Here is a 21118-nt window from a genome sequence, read left to right on the forward strand (position 1 = left end):
GCAAGAGATGCACAGCACGATATACAACATATGCTCATAATGAGTTGCACTGCACTGCGAGAAATTAAAAGTAAAGATTTTCGAAGCAACGCCCAAACAACAATAGAATCTTTAACTAAAACGAAGTTTATAAAATGAAAAAAGGAAGCATTTTCTATAGCTGTACTTGCTATAATTAAAAGCAACAATAACAGCTGGAATTTCATGCAAATAAATTTATAATTTTACATTTCTTTTTAATTATTTATTATATTAAAAAGAGTAAACGCTGCTAGTTCATTGCTCTTCAAAATGTACTATTTGTGACAAAAATGTACCACATTTATCAAGCAGTTCAAAGGCTTCAACTCAAGTGAGAGCGTACAATTTTTTAAGAAAACCGAAACTTTTAAATTGTTAGCAATTAATAGGAATACAAATGCCAACATGAGTATAATTTTCTAACAAAAAGTAAAAATCACTTACAATAATTTAAGGCAGTAATATTAATAACTATAAGAATATTCAAACACGTTATATTCTCAACAAAACAAATGTATCACTCATGACATATGTATGTATGAATATGTCCCATGTTAAGCAGTTCAACTGCTTCAATGCTGATCAGCTCAAGTGACAGCGCAAGCAGATCAAGCAAAACTGTCAAGCAGTGTGCACTACAATACAAAGCTGCCTGCTATGAGTGTAGCTCGTTGTTTGTCACTTTTGCAACTAATCAATTAAAATGCAACTAAACTGAAGTCTGCACTTGATTAACAATTATTGAAAGCAGCCATATATGCAGCTTTACGAGTTTCTCTCAGTGTGGTCGTGGCTGTGGCACGTGCTAAAGTTTATGCTGCTACTGCTGCTGCTGCAGATGATGAGTATGACGATGATACTTTGTTCGTGTTTAATGATGCCGTTTGCCTGTCAACCCGCAGCAACAGCAGCAACAACAAGAAGAGAGCTTCCAGCAGCGCCTTAACTCGTGTCTTCCCACTGACATGAACATTATCATGTAGGTTATGTCGCAGCACGCTCTCTGGCTTTTCATCAACTCGAACCCAATGATTGCCTCAACAGCAGCCCGAAGCACGTCACTTTGCTGTTGTCGTTGCTGTTGCCGTTGCTGTGTTGCAACTGCTGCTGATGCTACTGATGCTACTGCTGCTCCAATGACCCATAAAACGAACCCCCATTCCCATTCCGTGTGTCCGGACGTGAACAACACTCGCTCTGCTTTTGTGGTTCACGTGGCACGCGCTCGAAAAATAAAGCGGGTCATGTCAAATCGAGCGATGCTTCTCTCTCTTTTTCTCTTTACCTGGTTGCTAGCTTAGTCGATTGAGTTGACCCTAATGAAATTGAGCATGGAACGGGATTATAACCCAAAGGATTACATTCTCAAATAGTTGCACTTTAAGTTGACCAAACACAACAAACACATTTCAATTTAAATCATGTTTAGTTTCGTGCTGTTCAAACACAACACAAATCCTCGATTTGTCTAAACATCACAACATTGAAAAGCCTCGGCTCTTAACTTGTTTAGTGACAAGAGAATAAAAGAATGAGGAAAAGGTTTCATCGCTTTGTGGCCACAATTGAAATCGTCAATGTCATCATTATTATCATTATTTTGCGCAGCTACTTTTGACTTTTCTCCACTCAATCTGCAGATTCATAGTCAAACAAAACTTCCTCTCAATCTGTTTGGCTTTGCCTGAACGACTTTGGTTTTGATGCTGGGTTTTATTTATTTAAAGGCACAAACGAAAAGAAAGAAAAGGGGGCGAGTGAAAACCCGATGAAGCCCAAAGTCTTAAGTGCTGAAAAAGCGTTCGCTTTGAGTTCTCTCTCTCTCTCTCGCTCTGTGTGTAACGCTATTCAACGGATCCTTTCATAATTTTCTGTGTGATGCCGCCGCCGTCGTCGACATTTTAATGCTGAACGAGGGGGGCAAGGACTTGTGGCAGGTTTTCACAAGGTTGAAGGCCTTTACACACACACAAAAGACTTGACTTGGAGGGAGGGGAAAAAAAAGAAATAAAGTAAACTGAATGTAAAGATAAAAGCGCTCGCGGCAATGAAACGGAACAAAGACAATGATGAAGATGCTGATGCTGGTGCTGTGGCCAAAGCAACATTTCCTACCAAATGGAAAATGGAAAATCATACAAGAAACGCAATACGCGAAAAAGCAAAAAGAATTCACTGCTGTGGTTATTTATCATCGCTGACAAGCAACGGAAGTTCAAGTACATTCATTATTTGCATACAGAACTCTACTTTCCTTTCTTTTTTTCACTCTTAAAAGAGCTACTAAATAAACTAGGAAAACAAATTTTAAGTTATACTTATCGCCAGTCAAGCAAAAGGGAAATATTTCATCTAAATATCAAGTATACGCACCTGCAAAGATAGGAAAAGGAAATTGCGAAATTAGTTAAAGACGTAGTCATAAATTAAATTAATAGACAAACTTTAAATACTGTTATTAAGCAAAGTTTAAAAAATTGTCAACATTTTTATAAATCATCAATAAAATAAATTCAAATTATGCTATTAAAAAATGTTTAATGAATTGTCAATATTTTCATAAGTTTCTATTAAGAAATGTTTAATAAATTGTCAACAATTGCTTTGAAAACCTTTATCAATTTGCTATTTCTATTCTTATTTATTTACTTGCCGCAAATTGAATTTGTGTTGCAGCAATGTATTCATTGCTTACGCATATATCATTCGTTGTTTTATTGCACAGCTTAAAATAATCGAATTGTCAGCTTTAAATGGGGAAAAGGCAAAAGGAAAAGAAAATGCGACGTTCCTCCATTTGATGCAGTTGCTTTTCTTCTCCTCTCTTTTTTTATCACTGTGGCAATTTATTTGCTAGTTGCAACAGCAAAGCAAACATGCAACAACAACACGAATTGTTGCAACATTTTGAGAATGCCAACGACGAGGACGAAAAATGGCAATAAAGAAGCCAAAATCAATGGAAATATTCGCGTTTGGCATAAATTCACTTTGGCCCCGGCTGCATGATAGTCCGCCTCCTGCTCTTCTGCCTCCTCCCTGTGGACCACGCCCCCCTCACAGTGTGCTACACCCACAAAAGCAACATTTGAAAATAAAACTTTGTAACCCAGATTCGGGTATTTTTTTCTCTGTGTGTGTGAAAAGGGGAAGAGAACATTCCAAATGCTGCTCTTCAACACATTTTTGCAGCTCAGTTTTTGGTGTTCGATATTTTCCAGCAGCAGGTGTGTGTGAGTGTGTGTGTGTGTGTGTGTCGTTTGCATTTCAACACAGCTGCAAATGGCGGAAAATGAGAAGCCAAAGGAAACGCACAACCAACAACCAACAACAACAACAACCAAAAGAAAAAGGGCTCGGAGAAGTTTCATTGTTAGCGAGCCAAACGAGAGAAAATACTGTGAAAAAGAAACATTTTTCGGACGCACTTTTTTGCAATTCTACGATTTCAAACGACCCTTTCGGACATGTGTGTGTGTGTGTGTGTGTGTGTGTGTGCAGTTAAATATTTTATGAGCTTTTGGCGAGTGTGTGTTGTGTGTTGTGTTCCGTTTGCTGGTCGTCATGTTGCACTCGCTGTTGCCATCTATAAAACAAAAAATGAGAAAAAAAGGAAAACAGAGCGGAGAAAAACAAAAAACAAGCAACAGCAGAAAAACCTGCACAAAACTTTTCTGTTGCCGTTTCCTGTGTTTTTCTGTTATTGCCGCCGTCGCTGACTCTTTTCCACCTTTTGCTCATTTCGGGGCAACTCTCGCAACTGTTCCAAAACATGACCCACGGCAAATTTATTGAATTCTCACAGAACCACACAGCCACAGCAGCCAGAGCAAAAGCAACTTAATTTTCAAGTGAAACTTTGTTAATGTTCGCCATGTGCTCCCAAAAAACAAACTCGCAGACATTTTCAAGTGCCGAAGGGCGCAGCGACAACAACAATTGCAATAAAGTTGCTTTATATATTTATGTTGTTGTTATGCTTTGCCAAAAGTCAAGCGAAACTTTATTGCAATAACACAAAAAAATATTAAATAAATTAAAAAAACGAATGAAAAAAAATTCTTGTCAGAAGTGGGATTCGAACCCACGCCTACAGAGTAGACTGCGACCTGAACGCAGCGCCTTAGACCACTCGGCCATCCTGACTCTTGTCACTTCAGCGTCAAATGCACAACAACAGCACAACGCTAACGTTTCGATTCTCAGCAGAGAACACATCATAACGCACGCTAAGCCAATTACGTATGCGCAGGCAGTGACGTCAGACGACGTAAGCAGCATAAGCGACATGGGACATGGGAAAAGAAGCAGTGCTGAGAGTTATTTTTAGACCAGGGGCGATGTTAAGAATTTTTAATGAAAACAACAGCACAATATAAATTAGCTGCTGGGATTGTAATTAATAAGTTTTAAAGAAAATTTGTGGGGGATTTTGTATTTCAATTAATGAATGAGACGGGAAAAAGAACGAAATTATTAATATGAGTGAAATATGTAGATGCAAATTTGAGAGTAACTTTCAGAAATTTAGAAAAATTTAGTTTCTTTTCAAAGCTTTGCTGCAATTTATTAAAGATTTAGCACTCTTGAAGACTTTTAAAGTGCCGTCAACTAAACAAACTACAATATAAAGTATGATAAAGAGGGAGGAGGGAGGATGTGCGAGTGAGAGGACAAATCAAAGTCAGTTGCGCAGCCAAATGGGTTACATTGTTCTAAAACAATGAAATACACACCCACACACATACACATACGTACACATAGACTTTTCCGTATCCTGGAGACGCAATAGCGGAGGCTAAGCAACAACATGCAATAAAAGGCAAAAGTGGGAATATGTGCCACAGCGTTGAACAGATGCCAACGACCAACATATATATGAGAGAGTGCCACACACACACACAAACACACACCTACACACACACATGCCACCCACAAGGGAGTCCACTTGAAACTTTTGCGCTATTGTGCCCCCAAGCGTCATGTACTGCGATTTTTTTCTATATACATATATTACTCTCTGCTCTCTGCTCAGTGTGTAGACGTTTTTTGTGTTTCAGGCTCAGTGAATCTTGGCCAGAAACAGAACAGAACAGAACAGGCAGCCAGAGTTCCAATGGCCACTCCACAATACAAAAGGCCTCAAAAAAAAAGAAAAAAAAAGCAGCAAGCAAAAATGTGTGTATATGAAAAATGAAAAGCCATAAAGAACTTTTTAAATATAATTGCTGTTGTTGATTCTCTGTTTTTTCGTTTTTGTTAAACCCCATTAAATTTATAAAGTGCTTAACAAAGTTCCTTTGTTCTTATTGTATTAATTTCAGTTCAGTCCCTGGTTCCCAGTCTCAATTACATTCTCTTGATTAATAGTTTTATTGTGTTACTATATAAAAAGCAAACTCAATTAGTTGTATTTTATAAGTGGGTCATTCATTTGGTGCGAAAAATTCATCAATTTCATATTGTCGCCGCCCCGAACAAAAGGAAATCGATTTAAGCCGCTTTTTTTGTTGCTCAATTCGATTAGATTGGACATTTTTTTTTTGTTTTGGTTGTTGTTTTGGAAATTTTGAAATCAGCTTATGCGCTAAATGCAATTTAATTAGGCAAATATATATTTAATTGGTTTTAGTTCTGAATTTAAATTGGCATCGCATGCAAAAACAACAGAATTAATACGACTGTGCTGACCTCATCGCATAAATCCATTTAGTATACGAATATATATATATATTCTTGATGATGATAAGTATCAACTGTCGCGACATATCTCGCTTGATGCATGACAATGCGGAATATCTCGCAATGAAAGCAATAAACTTGTGCATAGGTCTAATGACATTGGCAAATGCACTGCTTGCATACGTGTGTGGACTGCTTGACGCGATCGACACGTGCAGTGCACTGCTTACGAGCAGCACTAACGAACTGCTCAGTTTATAAGACTTTTCAAGAAGAAAGAAAAGGAAAGAAAGAAAGATTTAATCACTTTAAATAATATACCCCATCATAGCTTCATTTTACAGGGTACATTCTCCGCATTAACAATCATATTTAAACACTTTCTTTTTACGTATTTATGAGCGCTAAGTTATTGATGCTGCTGTCAAAAATATGTATAAAAACTATATGAGTCAGCTATGGAAACTCTGCAAGTTTTGTGAATTTCGCAAACTATGCGAACGCTTATCATCAACATGAATAATGTCGTCTTCAAGACTAAACACGCTGTCTGCTTGGACCAACGAAGGTCAGCTGTCAGATTAGAATGTATTTATTTATAGAGGGCATGTTTGAACAGACGTTTCTTTTGTGTGTGTTCGTTCTATGCTCGCAAAAATTTCCAATTGGCAATTTAATCAAATGTCCCAACTTAGTGCGGCCCCCCTAACAAAATACACACAAGAAAACTTTGACCAGGCGTCAAAATTGCTCAGATGATGTTGGGGGGAAGGGAAGGAGAAAAATAGAAGAGACCGAAACCTGAATGGAATACTTAAAAACGGTTCTCCATTTTCCATTTTCATTTCATTTTCATAATTTTGCCATTTGGAAAATATCTCACGCATTTGCAATTATGTGCGGATTTTTCATTTCATTTCATTTCATTCGCTCATTTCTTCATTTCATTTCATTTACGTTGCGGCCTCGCGGCTTTCGACCCATTCAGAGACCACACAGCACAGCTTGTTACAGGACCAACAACAACAACAAGAACAACAACTACATCAGACATATTTTGTTTACTTCTTTTTTTTTGGGGGGGGCAGCTGTTTTGTTGTTGCACATTTATGCGCAACCGCATTTCAAAAGCAATAAATTCAGCTGCTTTGCACCGAAAGTTGCACCCAGCAAAGTTTGCTCATTTGCGCGATTTTGATTTTTTCCTCGCCCAAGAGAGAGAAAGAGATGAAATAAATTAAGAATTGCACACACACAACACAACAAAACAACAAATTAAAAGTATAGTAAACTTTTCATTGCTGCAGGCAACAGCAGACGAAGGGAATAGAAGCACAGAGGGGGAGGGGCGAAGTAGTAACGCCCAAGTAAAAACATTCAATATTTTAATAAAAAAACTTTTTAGCAAAACATCGCGCATACAATATAAAGTAACTAAGCTGAAGCAATTAATGATGCGAGACTAAGAAAATACCCTGTAAAGGCAGAAAAAATATAAATTTCAAACTATCTATTTCATTTATAATATAAGCAATTTTCAAAGAAATTGTGTTATTATAACTTTAGAATAATGTATATCTTATGGTTTATTTTTATAAGACCTTCTTTGATTTTCATTTTTATATTTTATCAATATTTCTCATTTATAATGTAAGCACTTTTTTGTGAAATTGTGTGATTAGAACTTTAGATCAATATGCCGATTAAGGGATATTTTTTCTATTTCCTATTATGTTTTCAAATAAATTGATTTTTGAAAATTAGTATTCTTTGTCTTTTCTATACTACTACTTCCTCGTTTTCTAATTTCAAAGAAGCTTTTAGCATTTAAGCTTTGAGTTATTTTGAGTAATGAATGTTTAATGAGTTTTAAAGAATTATTGTAGAGAATTTGTATTTCAACTAATTAATGACAATGAGACTATTTATATGATTAAAAAGAAAAATTATTAAAAAGTACTCAAAATTATAGAGAAAGATTAATTCTAGCTTATAATTTTTCTACCTTTGCTTCTTAATTTTCTAAATTTAATAAGACTTTGCATAGCTATTTTTTTACAGGGTATCTGGCACACATTTTTACAATGTTCTTTGGTAAAAAATACATAAATATTTCACACGCTTGTTTTTATTGAAAAACAACCTAAATAACAAAAACAACAACAAAAATGTGTTGTTCCTGTAGAGTTTTTCTCGAAGCTCTCGTATTTCTTTGGTTTTGTATTTGTTTTTTTTCTAATCTCTCTCTCTCTCTCTCTCTCTCTCTCTAGACCCCTTGACAGCTTGCTTGTTGTCGTGGTTCAACTTGCTGTTTGCTGTTGATTTTTTTCACATTGAAGTTGTAGAAACAATTTTCATCGTTTGCTTCCGAAAACGAAAATTCCTTTTCCGAGTTTTGCCATGAAAATTAATTGCGCATTTATTGTGAGAGTGCAAAGGCAAGCAGCCGAGTTCTTTACAACTCGCTGAGTTTTGTTCTACGCTTTGTTATGCATTTTCCCTGTGCTATTCTTTTTTCTTTTCTTATTTTACTCATAGTCTATTTTCGCCCCTTGGCTTTTCCTTTTCCACCACCCCCTTTCGCTGTTATTGCGTGCTCAATAGTTACGTGTAACTGTAAATAAACGTGCCCCCAGCTGTCGTTGGACTTTGCTATTTTATGCGTGTTGCGTACACGTGAAAAGCTGTTAACGATCATGAGAATGTCCGATCGTAAACTGTCTATAAAATTAGCTGTTCTTAAGACAATAATTTGACTAAGGCAAAAGCTAAACAACGCGTTGGCTTAAAAGCTTAGCAAATCAGCGAAATAATTTCGTATCTATTATAAAATGAATTCTAATACTATTGTTTTGCAGCCTCAAGGTCGAATTGTTTTGACTAAGCTTTGTACTATGGAATTTAGGAAAAAATATAGAGCTGAAAATATAATTAAAAGCAACTTTTAAATGTAAATACTAAATAAATATAAAATATATTATGGAAAAGCGACTTTCAAGTTAAGAAAAAAGAATTTGAAATTGAAAATAATAGCAAACTTTTCAACTGTCGAACTTAGCATACAGCGGAAATCTTTTGGAACTTTACGTTGATCAGTTTTTGTCCGTTCAAAAGATCGGAAATCGCTCTGCAAACAATTTGTGTAATGGTCTAAGGAAGTTGCTAATGATCTAAGAAAGTTCTTCATCCGCGAAAATACATGAAGCCTTGAAGTTCAATGCCAAATATGCAATAGCAAGCCTATAGCTAAAATTAACTTAATGAAATACACTTTTCGGCAGCACATGAGGCGCAACATGACCATGATGATGATCATATCAGAAGCCGGCATCCGAAAGTCAACGACGTCGTCGGCAAACGCGCGATGTCATTGTCAGTTCAAAAACATTATGATACGTATACGTATTATCGGAGGAAGCATAGAAACAGCAACGCTTCAGCTGCTGCTGCAAGCGAGTATTACACAATATGAATTTTGGCTTCTGGACTGTTGCACTTATCACAAATTCAATTTTGAAGGCCAGGTGGGAGAAGAGAGAGCAAGCGGAGAAAGCAACTGATAAGCTGTTCGGACAGTGTCAACTGCACATTGCGAATTAGAATTTCTTTTTTCTTTTTGTTGGGTATTGGCTATTTTTGGACACTCGGCTGATATGAAGATTGCACTGGAGCAGCCAGCGACAGTTTTGTGTATAAAAACCCGAGATGCAGCCTGATCAAATCAACAGTCTTTAGGTGTTTGGATCTTGAGCAGTAGCAGCAGAGCCAAAGCAAAAAACCGGAGCAGTCAACGAAATTACTCAAAATGAAATTGACAATTGTCCTGCTAGCCCTTGTGGGCTGCGTGGCGGCCTTCAGTGTGCCGACCTCGTCGAAGGTGAAGGTGGCCGATGCTGCGTTCCTGGCCAAGCAGAAGTTCCTCTTTGAGATCGTGCACCGCATCGAGGATCCTCTGATGTTCGAGGAGTACATCAAGCTGGGCGGCAATCTGATTGTCAACAAGTCTGCATACACCGTGAGTCCACACAAATAATACTTCCTTTCTTGCCTTCCCCCTCTAAAGTGAGGACTTCTCCCCTCATTTCCACTAGGAATTCGACTACTACATGGAGAAATTCTGGGAGGCCTACAAGGTGGGCGCCCTGCTGCCTAAGGGAGAGTTCTTCGGTGCTCTGGTCAAGACCCATCACAAGCAGGCCTGGGGTCTGTTCAACTTCTTCTACTACGCCAAGGACTTCGAGACCTTCCAGCACAACGTCGCATGGGCCCGTATCAATGTCAACGAGGGCATGTTTGTCTACGCTTTGACTTTGGCCGTCATCCACAAGCCTGAATTCGAGGGCATCACTTTGCCCATGATCTACGAGATCTTCCCTCAGTACTTCTTCAACAGCAAATTCGTGTACGCCGCTGAGAAATTCGACTATGATGTGTGGAGCAAGTACGTCATGTACGAGAAGGAATACAAGGACATCTTCTACAAGGACTTCACCCAATACCACAACTCGCCATACTTCTACACCAAGGACTGGAAGACCTGGCAGTGGTGGAAGATGATGGGTCTGGATGAGGAATTCTATGTCAACGACAAGTTCTTCCTGCGCGAAAACTACGCTCAGTTCAACAAGGATCCCAAGTACGCCGAAATCCTTAAGGGAGTGCAGGCCTTCTACATGCCCGTCGACTACACCCGTGACATTGACTTCTTCAATTCCGAGAGCAAACTGAGCTACTTCACCGAGGATTTGGGCTGGAACGCTTACTGGTACTACCTGAACATGGACTACGCCTTCTTCCTTGATGGCAAACAGTTCGGTCTGAACAAGGATCGTCGCGGCGAATGGTGGATCTACAATGTGCAACAGATTCTGGCCCGTTACTACCAGGAGCGTTTGGCCAACGGCTTTGGTGACATTCCCGAATACTTCTGGTACAAACAGGTCGAGTACGGCTACGATCCTCAGCTGATCTACTACAACGGCATTGGCTACAGCTACCGCAAGAACTACTTCGAATACGAGTCATACGGCAAATTCGACATGCTCTACCAGATCCAGAACTTCTTCGACCGCATCTACAATGTGCTCGAGACCGGCTACTACAAGACCGCTGACGGTGTTGTCTTCGATCTGCACAAACCCGAGGCTGTGAAATTCATTGGCAACTACCTGCAAGGCAATGTTGATACCTACGACAAGTACTTCTTCAACTACTACTACGTGCTGTCGCACATGTACTTCGCCGATGTCGACTACTACGATTACGAGGTGTTCCCCAACGTCTTCCTCAACTTCGAGACCATGATGCGCGATCCCTTCTTCTACACTTTCTATCAGAAGTTCACCGATGTCTTCTACAAGTTCAAATACTACCTGGGTCCCTACACTCATCAGGAACTCTTCTACGAGGGCATCAACATCAAGAACGTTGAGGTCAGCGAGCTGGTCACCTACTTCGATTTCGTGGACTTTGATGCCACCAATCTGCTGAACGACAAGATGACCTTCGTCGAGGGCAAATACGTCTGGGACAAGGCTCTGCTCGCTCGTCAGGCTCGCCTCAACCACAAGCCCTTCAACTTCGAGTTCAACATCGTGTCCGACAAGGTGCAAAAGGGTGTTGTCCGCATCTTCCTGGGTCCCAAATTCGACGAGTTCGGCCGCACCATTCCACTGAAGTACAACAGCCAGAACTTTGTGCAAATCGACAGCTTTGTCTATCCCTTCGTTGCCGGCGAGAACAGCTTCAAGCGCAGCTCCAAGGAGTTCACCTGGACCGCCGAGGATCGCATCACCTACACCGAACTGTACAAGTACGTCATGTTGGCCAGCGAGGGTCACTACGAATTCCCCCTGGACATCAGCGAGCCCCACAACGCCTTCCCCGACCGTTTGGTCCTGCCCCGTGGTTGGGAGTCCGGTATGCCCATGCAGTTCTACTTCTTTGTCTCGCCCTATGCCGAGGACTACGAGCAGTTCTCCAACTTCGACTACACCTACTCCTCTGGTGTCGGATCTGGCACTCGCTTCGTGGACAGCAAACCATTCGGTTATCCCTTCGATCGCTCTGTGGATGAGTACAGCTTCTTTGTGCCCAACGGTTACTTCAAGGATGTCAAGATCTACTATCACGACACCTTTGCCAAGTACTTTGAGCAGAAGTACGCCAACTACGGCTACTTCGACTACTCGGTTGAGTACTAAATGTCGCCCCCGCCTGCGTCTTAGCTCCTAAGTTCTCTTTAAAATGTTTCAAAGCAAACTCAGAAAATCAAACCAAAAAAATCAAACGACCTAAAAACGAAACGATGAAGACCACAACTTAAAAATAAATAAAAAAAAAAAACAAATTTCCAAGTGTTTTTAATAATCCCAGAATCATTTTCGTCTAAGGAATTACAACCATGGCCTTCAGTATAATAATTCAATAATCCTACATTTACATTGCCGAATAGTCAGTTGAGGAAAAACATGGAGAAAACTTTCAAAAATAAGAAAGATGTTTTGATTACTTCACAAGAATCTTTTTCAAAGCAAAAAAGATGAAGCTCAAGATTTCAGCAAAAATAGTCCAAGGTAAGAATCAATGTATTCTAAAAGGTTTTACAAAATTATGGAGAAGACTATCAAAAAGTTTTGCGAATGCTTTAAGCAAATGTTCTAAGAAAAAAAAAATGATACTTAAGATCAAAAATAAACAAAATATGTTATCATATACTTATTGCCAGTCCAAATTAATATTTTAAAATATAAGAAAAAAATTGCTAAGATTTTAATTGAAATGAAAATATAGAAAATAAAAGTAAAAAGCTTCCCCTTTTATGATTGAATTTTGAAGATTGTACTCAAATTAAAAATTCATAATATACTTCTTTTTCCAAATTAGGCTCTTAAACTTGAACCCATTAGTAAAATATACTAATTTTCTTATTATCAAATCCAAATCTCTTTAAGCTTGTTAATATTTGGTTCACTATAAATATTCCTTCAACTTGCGTTGCATTTAATAGAGCTGCAGTTGTTGCAGTGGAGAACGTGCCATAAAAACCAATTGAGAAAGCTCTTGTGGATTGACAAGTCGCGTGGTGGCAGCCACTTGCTGCTGTCGTTGCTCCCCAACTTCCCTGCTCTCCCCCTTCCCCTCCTCCACTCTCTACTGTAACTGTCTCGCTGGTTGGGTGGATGTTGGTTAATGTGTCATTCGTACCGCAAACTGTGGCAACGTCGCTCTGATTGCATTCGAATTGAAATCAACCGCAAAAACTAATAATAAAGTTCAAATGTTAAATGTGGCCGCTCGAAAGGAGCCAGCGGGGAGATGTGGAGGGGGAAGAAACGCAGTTATTACGCAGCCAAAATGGATTGCATCCCCCTGCTGGCAGACAACCCCGCTTGAAAATTGAAGCATCCCCATTGGCAGTTCGATAACAATGCGGGCGCGATACTCGATACTCTCCCAGTTGAGGGAGAGGAGGGGAGCGATAGGCAATTGCCCATTGCGATTGCCATGCAAATGAAGTTATGCTCTGTGGCTTTGATGTGGCACCCTCCTCTCCTCACTCCCTCCCCCTTCTGTCTCTCCACCACACAACGCAATTAAATCACACAAGACAGAGGCCGCCGCCAAAGCGTTATCTGAGTCGATGTGGCAACCTGATTTGGTAACGATAATTTACAGTTATGCCAGCGCTGCCAGCCCGTTTACTGATGCCTATCGCATCACTATCATCCTCCCCCTTACTCTCCCTTCTGTCCATGCTGTGCAATCGCATTTCGTATACGCATTTGCATTTGCAGTTCTCGTTGCAGTTGGCAAAACCAGCAGCTGATTACAGAGATTGCACATTTGGTCGGTCGATGCCATGAGTTTGGGTTTTGGTTTCTCTTCTATTTTGGGTTTTAGGACTTCCCCCCTCTCTCTCTCTTTCTCCCTCTCTCTCTTTACTCATGAGCCTAATGTTGTTTGCTGTGTGTGAAGCTTTGTTTATGTGATTTGGGTACTTCACTTCCCCTCCCTCCATTCCCTAACGTAGTCGTCCTTTTGTAACTGACGCCCAATTAAAATGCAAGAAGGGCTGCATAAGTTTGCTTTATAAGTCGAGCTGAGATACGCTGTAGGGCATATTTCATTTGAAATGTGAAGACTTGCAACAAAATGTGAGACACAAATGTGACAGCAACGCAAAAACAAGCTAATAGAGGAAGAAGCTGATAATCTTTTAGACATTATTTTAAGTAGAATAATATAAGAATTAAAAATAATTAGATGTGTTGAAAAAAAAGCAAATATTTCTCTTTTATGTTCGTAATAAGAGCATCGAGTTATTTGGTTAAAAACATGCAGAATTTTTCAATATTTCAATGAATAAATTTGGCAACCATTTATATATAAATGTTTACAAGAAAAAGTGGGAATATTTCTTATTGAAATTGTCACTAAATATTAGATGAAGAAGAGAAAATGAAATGGCAACCTGTACTATCCAAGAAGTAACTTCATACAAAAGGTGTAAAAATTCTTGATTGATCAAAACTTGACTTGCAATGGGTTGAAGAAAAAGTAGTACTTTTCTGATTAAAAATATGAAAAAATGGTTGCCAAAAAATCAAAGTTATTTGACACCTTTGCAGTCTAAAAACTGATTAAATATGGCAGAAATTAGGGTTAAAATTTATGGAAATTTTGAGTTAAAACTTCGAAGAAGCAACTCAGTTTTATACCCCACAAATTCAAGATTTGAAATTTAATATAAATTGAGAAAATGTGTTGCATCAAAATGAATTACAATTACACATCAATTCTGACTGTCTGGTTATCCATACACGCATTAATTACAAAACTAGAGAGAGATAATGGCTTTTCTGTAAGCAAGCAATTGTAACTCAAAACTTCTGCTCTGTTTAGTTTAATGTTTGATTGCCACTAAAGTTGGCATTTAATGGAAACGTAATAATATCAATAGCAAATTAACTATGAAGATGGAAACATCAAGTTGTCGCACATTGTTAAAGTTAGAGATGGCATTGAATTTCCTCAAATGGGAAATAATGTGACCACACACTACTGAGCAAGGCATATTTTATGGGCCCAGTTTCATTTTCATTTCCCCAGGAGAAGGAAAACCAACAGCAGCAGCAGCAGCCGCCTGGCAACGACGCTAATCAGAAATAGTTCCCCGATGCACGCTCGGTTGTTGGACATGTACTTTGTGTCTACAATTTATTTGCTTCATTTTAATTGATATCGTCGAAGCACAGACAGAGCGAATGGAAGAGAGAAAGAGAATCGAGTTGGCTGCTGCCTAGTTGCAAGCTTCTTCGCTTGTTATTTGTAACAATTAATATCCAATATCTGTGCGTTGCCATCATTAGTTTTTAGCAGCGCCCAGCGCCCAACTGTCTGACTGCTGTGCTCCTCTGGATATTTCACTTAAAGCGAAGGCAAAAAAGAAAGAAAGCTAAAAGTAGAGTGTGCTCGACAGTGAGATACCAGATACCCATTTTTGAAAATATACTATACCACAAAAATACTAAAAATATACTGTATTTAGTATATCCGCTACGTATTTTGAACAAAACAAAAATAGTGCGGTATTCATTTTGAAAATATACCAAATTAATATACCACAAAAATACTGAAAATATACCTAAGGCCGTATTTAGTATATCCGCTACAAATTTTAAATAAAAGAAAAATAGTGCGGTATTCATTTTAAAAATATACCAAATTAATATACCACAAATATACTGAAAATGTACCTAAGGCTGTATTTAGTATATCCGCTACGTATTTTGAATAAAAGAAAAATAGTGTGGTATTCATTTTGAAAATATACCAAATTAATATACCACAAAAATAGTGAAAATATACCTAAGGTTGTATATGATATATCCGCCACCCATTTGATTAAAAGCAAAATACTGCGGTATTAATTTTGAAAATATTCGAATTTAATATTCCCCAAAAATACTGAAAATATACCAAATATTCTTTTAGGTATATCGATACAGTACTAAATTCAAAAGATATTATATACCAAATATACATAGAATTCGCCTGTTACGTACATTTCCAGGAGTCACAAAGTTATAATACCCTTCTTCCCTCTCGGTAGCGGGTATAAAAAGAAAGCTAAACTACGATACGACAACAAAGTCAAGGGAGAGATAAAAATATATATGTATGTATGTACTATAGAAAAATGGCAGTCTCCTTGTTGTGTCAGCCATTGATGCTGCATTTGACAGACCATTTATCATCGCACTAATTGTGTATCATTAAAAAAAAGGCGCTGCTCTCGCTGTTCGTTGCACGCTGCGATGCTCGCTCCTCGCTGTTCGCTGCTGATGTTAATCCATTGGAAAAACAGCGTCAGTCGGGAGAGATGACGACGACGCCCTATCGATGAGCCAAACCCAAACCCAAACCCAAACTCCAACTGCAAAGTGAAAACCCAGACCTTAGCTGACAATGGCAGCGACAGCGACAACAGCCAGTGACAGTGATAGAAATCTGTGGCAAGCAGATTAAACGTGTTCGCCAGTCAGCGAAAGGAGGCATTGCCGACTAATGGCACTCTACACACAACAACAACAATACACAACAGCAGTGGGCGAAGTAGCTGCTGCTGCTGGAAGGAGGAAGCAGCAAACAGAAGGAGGAGGAGGAAGGAGCAGAAGCAGTAGACTTGTATTTGTCGCTGGCAGGCGGGCATTGTAAAAGTCAGTCATGATTATCGCCACTTTGCCATCCGATACAAAAAGCGAACTCAGCGGTGTCCCCTTCCTCCCCTTCCCATTTCCCCTATAACTACAATGGACAACAAACTAATTCTGGTGAGTAAAGTTTATGGCAAAATAAAAAAATTGAGGGAGCAAGAAAATATTTGCTTTTGATCACTTTAAACTTGGCGGTTAAACAAATACAGATTAATATGCACAACTGTCATATTAGAGGTTGATTTCATTAAAAATTTAGCATTAGAATTGCTTTTGCTGCACTTCGATAAATTACTGCATATTAATAATCAGAATATATTACTGTGTATTGTACTATTTCATAGTCTTCGCTTAATACAATTTACAACATCTCTACCTAGGAAATGAAAAGTTCTAGACTTTAATATATGAAACTGAATTTGCTCTATCAATTTATAATATATAATATCGAAGTTACAGATTTCCAAAAATAGACGATCTAAACATTGATGTGAAAATGTTTGTATTGAATTAATTAATTTCTTTGAATTAATCACAAAGTTAATATATTGGATATGCATCTGGCAACCTCTCTAGTGTTTATCTGGGTAATCTGTTCATAAGTATCGATAATTCAATATCAGACTTTTCGAAGTTATAATCTCTTCTAATGTAGAACACACATAAACACCTAAAATTTTGTATCTTTAGTTAAATGAATTAAATATTCAATTTTACGCAAGTTCCTCCAAATGTTCTCTATGTGATTTTTATAGAGTAAAGGCGGTGTTCAAACTTTCTACAAGCTATACCCAGTACAGTACGTAATCTCCCCGATTCCTCTCGTATATTAAGAACAGAATTCAACACAAATCCGATAACTTAAATGCCTTCAATTTCCTATTACTAAAAGTTCTTTCTAGTTGTTAAAAATTAGAGTTTTCCTCTCATCAACTTTCGTTGACAAATCCCTCAACTTCACTTTCTTTAAAGGCTTTTGTGACTTGTTTTGCTGCCTAAACTTGCAGTTAGTCATAACTATTTAAAGTGCTCCCCCGAGTGGAGTGTGGAGTGTTGTCACAGCTGACACAGAAATGTATCGATAATTTGTTAGCTGTCAGAGCATCTGTCATCTCTATATCCGGCCAGCTTGAAAACGAGAGAATTGAGGGCAACAGATGAGAGCGAATAAGCAGAACAGAGAGAGAGAGAGAGAGAGAGAGAGAGAGAGCACTAATGAGAAACGTGCACGATGAGTTGGCGATAAATGGCCTAAGAGTACACAAGCGAAATCGCTGATAGTAGCACTCGTTTACAGTTATCCACTCCACTGCCATTGTTGCCGCCTCCATGCACAAATACAACAAAAGAAAAAGAGTGAGAGAGAGAGAGTGGGAAAAAAGAATGCACATAAACATAATAATAATAAAAATTCAAAGCCTTCCAAACTGGCAATGATGATGGATTACAAGCCGTCAACTGGCGCTCACCCTTTCCCCTTTCCTCACTCCCACTGTCCCCTCACCCTGTGCTTGACTTCTCTCTTGCCATCATTTCTCAAATGCTCTGACTCATTCATTGTGTGCGCCTGATGAAAATGTTAATGTCGTTGCCAATCACTTTGTTAATCCGTCCAGTGTGGCTTAGTTGATTTAGCCACCCGAAAAACTCTCTCTCCACCTTCCTCTTTAGTAGAAAATCGAAAACAATTAAGCACAGCTTTCCACTCTCTCTTTCTCTCTGCTTTCTTTCTCTCCTCGTTGATGAATCGCCAAATTACAGCAGCAAATCAAACTTGGGAGTCGCAGTCTCAGTCTAACTAAAACGCAAGTTGTCACGTAATACATACTAATTAATATTGATATTTGGCTCGGCAGAGTTGCCGCGTAATGAGCCCCGCCCACCGCCACCGCCCCCGTCCCAGCTCTCATTATATTCTAGTTTTGTGCTTAGTAATGACTTTTTGATAGCATTCGCAGCAAGTCGAGTCAGTGAGTTAACTTTTACTCTATGCTTTATGCCAGTTATGAAATTGGAGCGCATAAACTCGCTGTTAATTGAAAGTTCGTTGCGGAGGCAAATTAAGATTTAATGAGCTGAATGACAGCAGTAGTTGAAAGGATTAATTGATTGCAAATGTAGAGCACAACACAACATACAACGCCCAGCACAATTATTATTGATTCCACATCGCATTACGGATTTGTATCACAATTTCCATTATAATTTAGCATATGAAAATTGTCGGCGAAATATGAAATTCATTTACACATTGTTATTACATTTTCAAGTTAATTCCAAATGTTGATCAATGATTTAAGGATAACAAATCTTCATTTCAGGCGATTTCAATTGAGGCAAAAGAGAAGTTATAATTGGTCTATCGAAATAATGGATTTGAATTACAATTTCCAATATTAGTTTGGCACTTAAAATCTTACAACGAAATATAAATTTAATTTACACTTTGTTGTAAGTAAAGTATTGAATTTACAAGTAAATTCTCCCAGCTTAATTTTGCTTTAATAAAATTGTAAATTACATGCAAAAACTTTGGTAGAAAAGAGAAGCAAGAACTTATCCATCCATCTAAATCAGGCCATCACAAAATATTCTAAACATTGTTTGTATTAATTTACTCATTGCTGTATATTGTTAAATTACCGAGAAATTTCTCAATTCCCTATTATTAATTAAGGAAAACATATTATTAGAATCGTCATCACAATTTCCATTCTACTAAATAGTTAATTCATTTATGCACTGTTGCTAAATTTTTAATTGACTTTTTATTGGTTTAAAAAGTTGTTGATTTAATCTTAGAATGAAAGAAAAGCCATTAATAGGCCAACAAATAATACCCTAAGGAATGTGTTAATGAATTTATATGGTTTAAATCTAATCCTTTTAATTTTTGGCAAAAGAAATCTTTATTTTATGCAAGAATATAGAAACGAAAACTATTAATATTTTCAACTGTTTTATATGTCATCAACTAATATCATTAGGGTAAATATATCAAGTATTTTTATTGGCAAAAGAAATTTGTAATACATACAACACTTTTTGGAATAAAAACTAGGAAATCATTTTCATCGATTTTGTAGGCCATCTAACTAATAATGTTTCAAACAATGTTTCGTGCTGACGAAAAATTCGACAACATTTGCCAATAATTTTGTGTGCTCTTCATTTGAGTGCAGCAGTCATAAATAGCTGTGATTTATCACGCAAAATGTTTCGACAGCTCTTGCAATTAGTTTGAGTTTCAGTCAGTTTGTCTGTCCTTCTGTCTTTCAGTGTGTCTCTCCTCCAGTCGACGTTGCTCCATTTTAATTAGTTATGTTTCGAGCATTTGGCCATAAAGCGAATGACAGATCAAAAGGAAATTCCCCATGTCAGGAGGTCATAATTACATTATGACTGTGTGTGTGCAAGTGTGTGTGTGTGTTTCTATGTTGCAAGTGTGTTGCAAATTAAAAAGCCCAACACGTTCCACAACAAGCACAGCAGCATGTTGCTAAAGCAAAACAAGAGAGCGAGGGAAATAAAATCGAATCGTTCTCGTTCTCATTCCCATTCTCGTTCCGTCTGAAGTTGTTTGTGTAACACGCTCGTAAAATGTTGAAGCAAATGTGCCGAAGGATGCGTGCTGGCAGAATGCATTTGATTGTGGCAACACGCCCCAAAGTCGATAACCATGTCTATGGCTACGGCTAAGGATTGTCTCTCTGGGTCACACAGTCATAAAAGCCAAAGAGGGACAAGGGCAATAAAAGCATGAAATGTGCCGAGTATCCTTTTTGTGTATACTGATGCAAAACAATTTGAGAGACAACAACAACAAAAAACAACAAAAACTGATAACTGCTACAAATATTTAATGAAATCAGCAACCGTAGAAGAGACGCAAAAACGAGCATAACAAAATGCAATTGTTGCATTATTAATTTATATTATGCGCAATTGTTCAGAGAGAGAGAGAGAGAGACAAGACTCTGCTGTGTAAAAGTCTGCTGCTGTTCATGCGGAAAATCGGTAAGGAAATGAATGGCAAAACATATATGTATGTGTGTGCGGAGGTGGGCGCACACACAACAACAACAACAAAGAAGATAAGCAGCAGGACGTAGCAAAAGAGCCAACCAATTTTGCCAGCCGCAGAGCGAACAATTTTCCAGGCACACAAGGTGAAAGAAATGCGGTAATAAAAACAACAATTGAACACAGTTATGATTGAAGTGGAAGTAAAACACACACACACACACAAAGGAGAGAGAGAGAGAGAGAGAGGAAGGCAGGAAAAAGTCGGAACAAAGTGGCAGGCGTCGTCATCAATGCGGAACTATGCTGAAGCAGAAGCAGCAGAAAGGGGATGAGTTCATGCCCCATGTGACTGAAATTGTGGGATAACCACTTCACCACTTCACCACCACCACCAACAGCAGCAGCAGCAACAGCAGCAACATCGACAGGACCTTCTAAAAGGACACGCAGCAGCAGCAGCATCCCTTGAAAAGAAATGCTGAAAGCTGCTGACGTTGCTTTTGTAATTTGTATCGATCGATTTTGATGTTTTGCTTCTTCATTGAGACTGAGCAACGAGACAAAAGAGACAGACAGCTGAAGCTGAAGCTGAACCGAAGCTAAACTGAAGCTGAATTGAACTGCGTTCAGTTAACAATTCGTACGTGTTTACACGCTAAAAAAAACTTGCT

The 21118-nt window shown here is 38.3% G+C and overlaps 2 protein-coding genes and 1 non-coding gene across 3 annotated transcripts in view; 1 reads left to right on the forward strand and 2 right to left on the reverse strand.

The window, feature by feature from the left end:
* Window positions 1-21118, reverse strand: part of LOC132798465 (semaphorin-1A) — a 215056-nt gene that overhangs the window by 92025 nt on the left and 101913 nt on the right. The gene's annotated exons all lie outside the window — the stretch shown is intronic.
* Window positions 4085-4167, reverse strand: Trnal-cag (transfer RNA leucine (anticodon CAG)). The gene has a single exon. It is a non-coding gene; the product is annotated as a tRNA-Leu (tRNA).
* On the forward strand, window positions 9425-12009 carry LOC132794019 (larval serum protein 1 gamma chain). Its single transcript, XM_060804238.1, has 2 exons — window positions 9425-9718; window positions 9795-12009. The coding sequence occupies exons 1-2, from the start codon at window positions 9509-9511 to the stop codon at window positions 11904-11906; spliced, it is 2322 nt and encodes a 773-aa protein (XP_060660221.1). The 5' UTR covers window positions 9425-9508; the 3' UTR covers window positions 11907-12009.

Source organism: Drosophila nasuta, chromosome 2L (genome assembly GCF_023558535.2).
Source record: "Drosophila nasuta strain 15112-1781.00 chromosome 2L, ASM2355853v1, whole genome shotgun sequence".
Lineage (NCBI taxonomy): Eukaryota > Metazoa > Arthropoda > Insecta > Diptera > Drosophilidae > Drosophila > Drosophila nasuta.

Coding starts and splice junctions, on each gene's coding strand:
- LOC132794019 (XM_060804238.1), top strand. CDS start 9,509: ATGAAATTGACAATTGTCCTGCTAGCCCTTGTGGGCTGCGTGGCGGCC. Junction 9,719..9,794: donor TCAACAAGTCTGCATACACC/GTGAGTCCACAC, acceptor CATTTCCACTAG/GAATTCGACTACTACATGGA.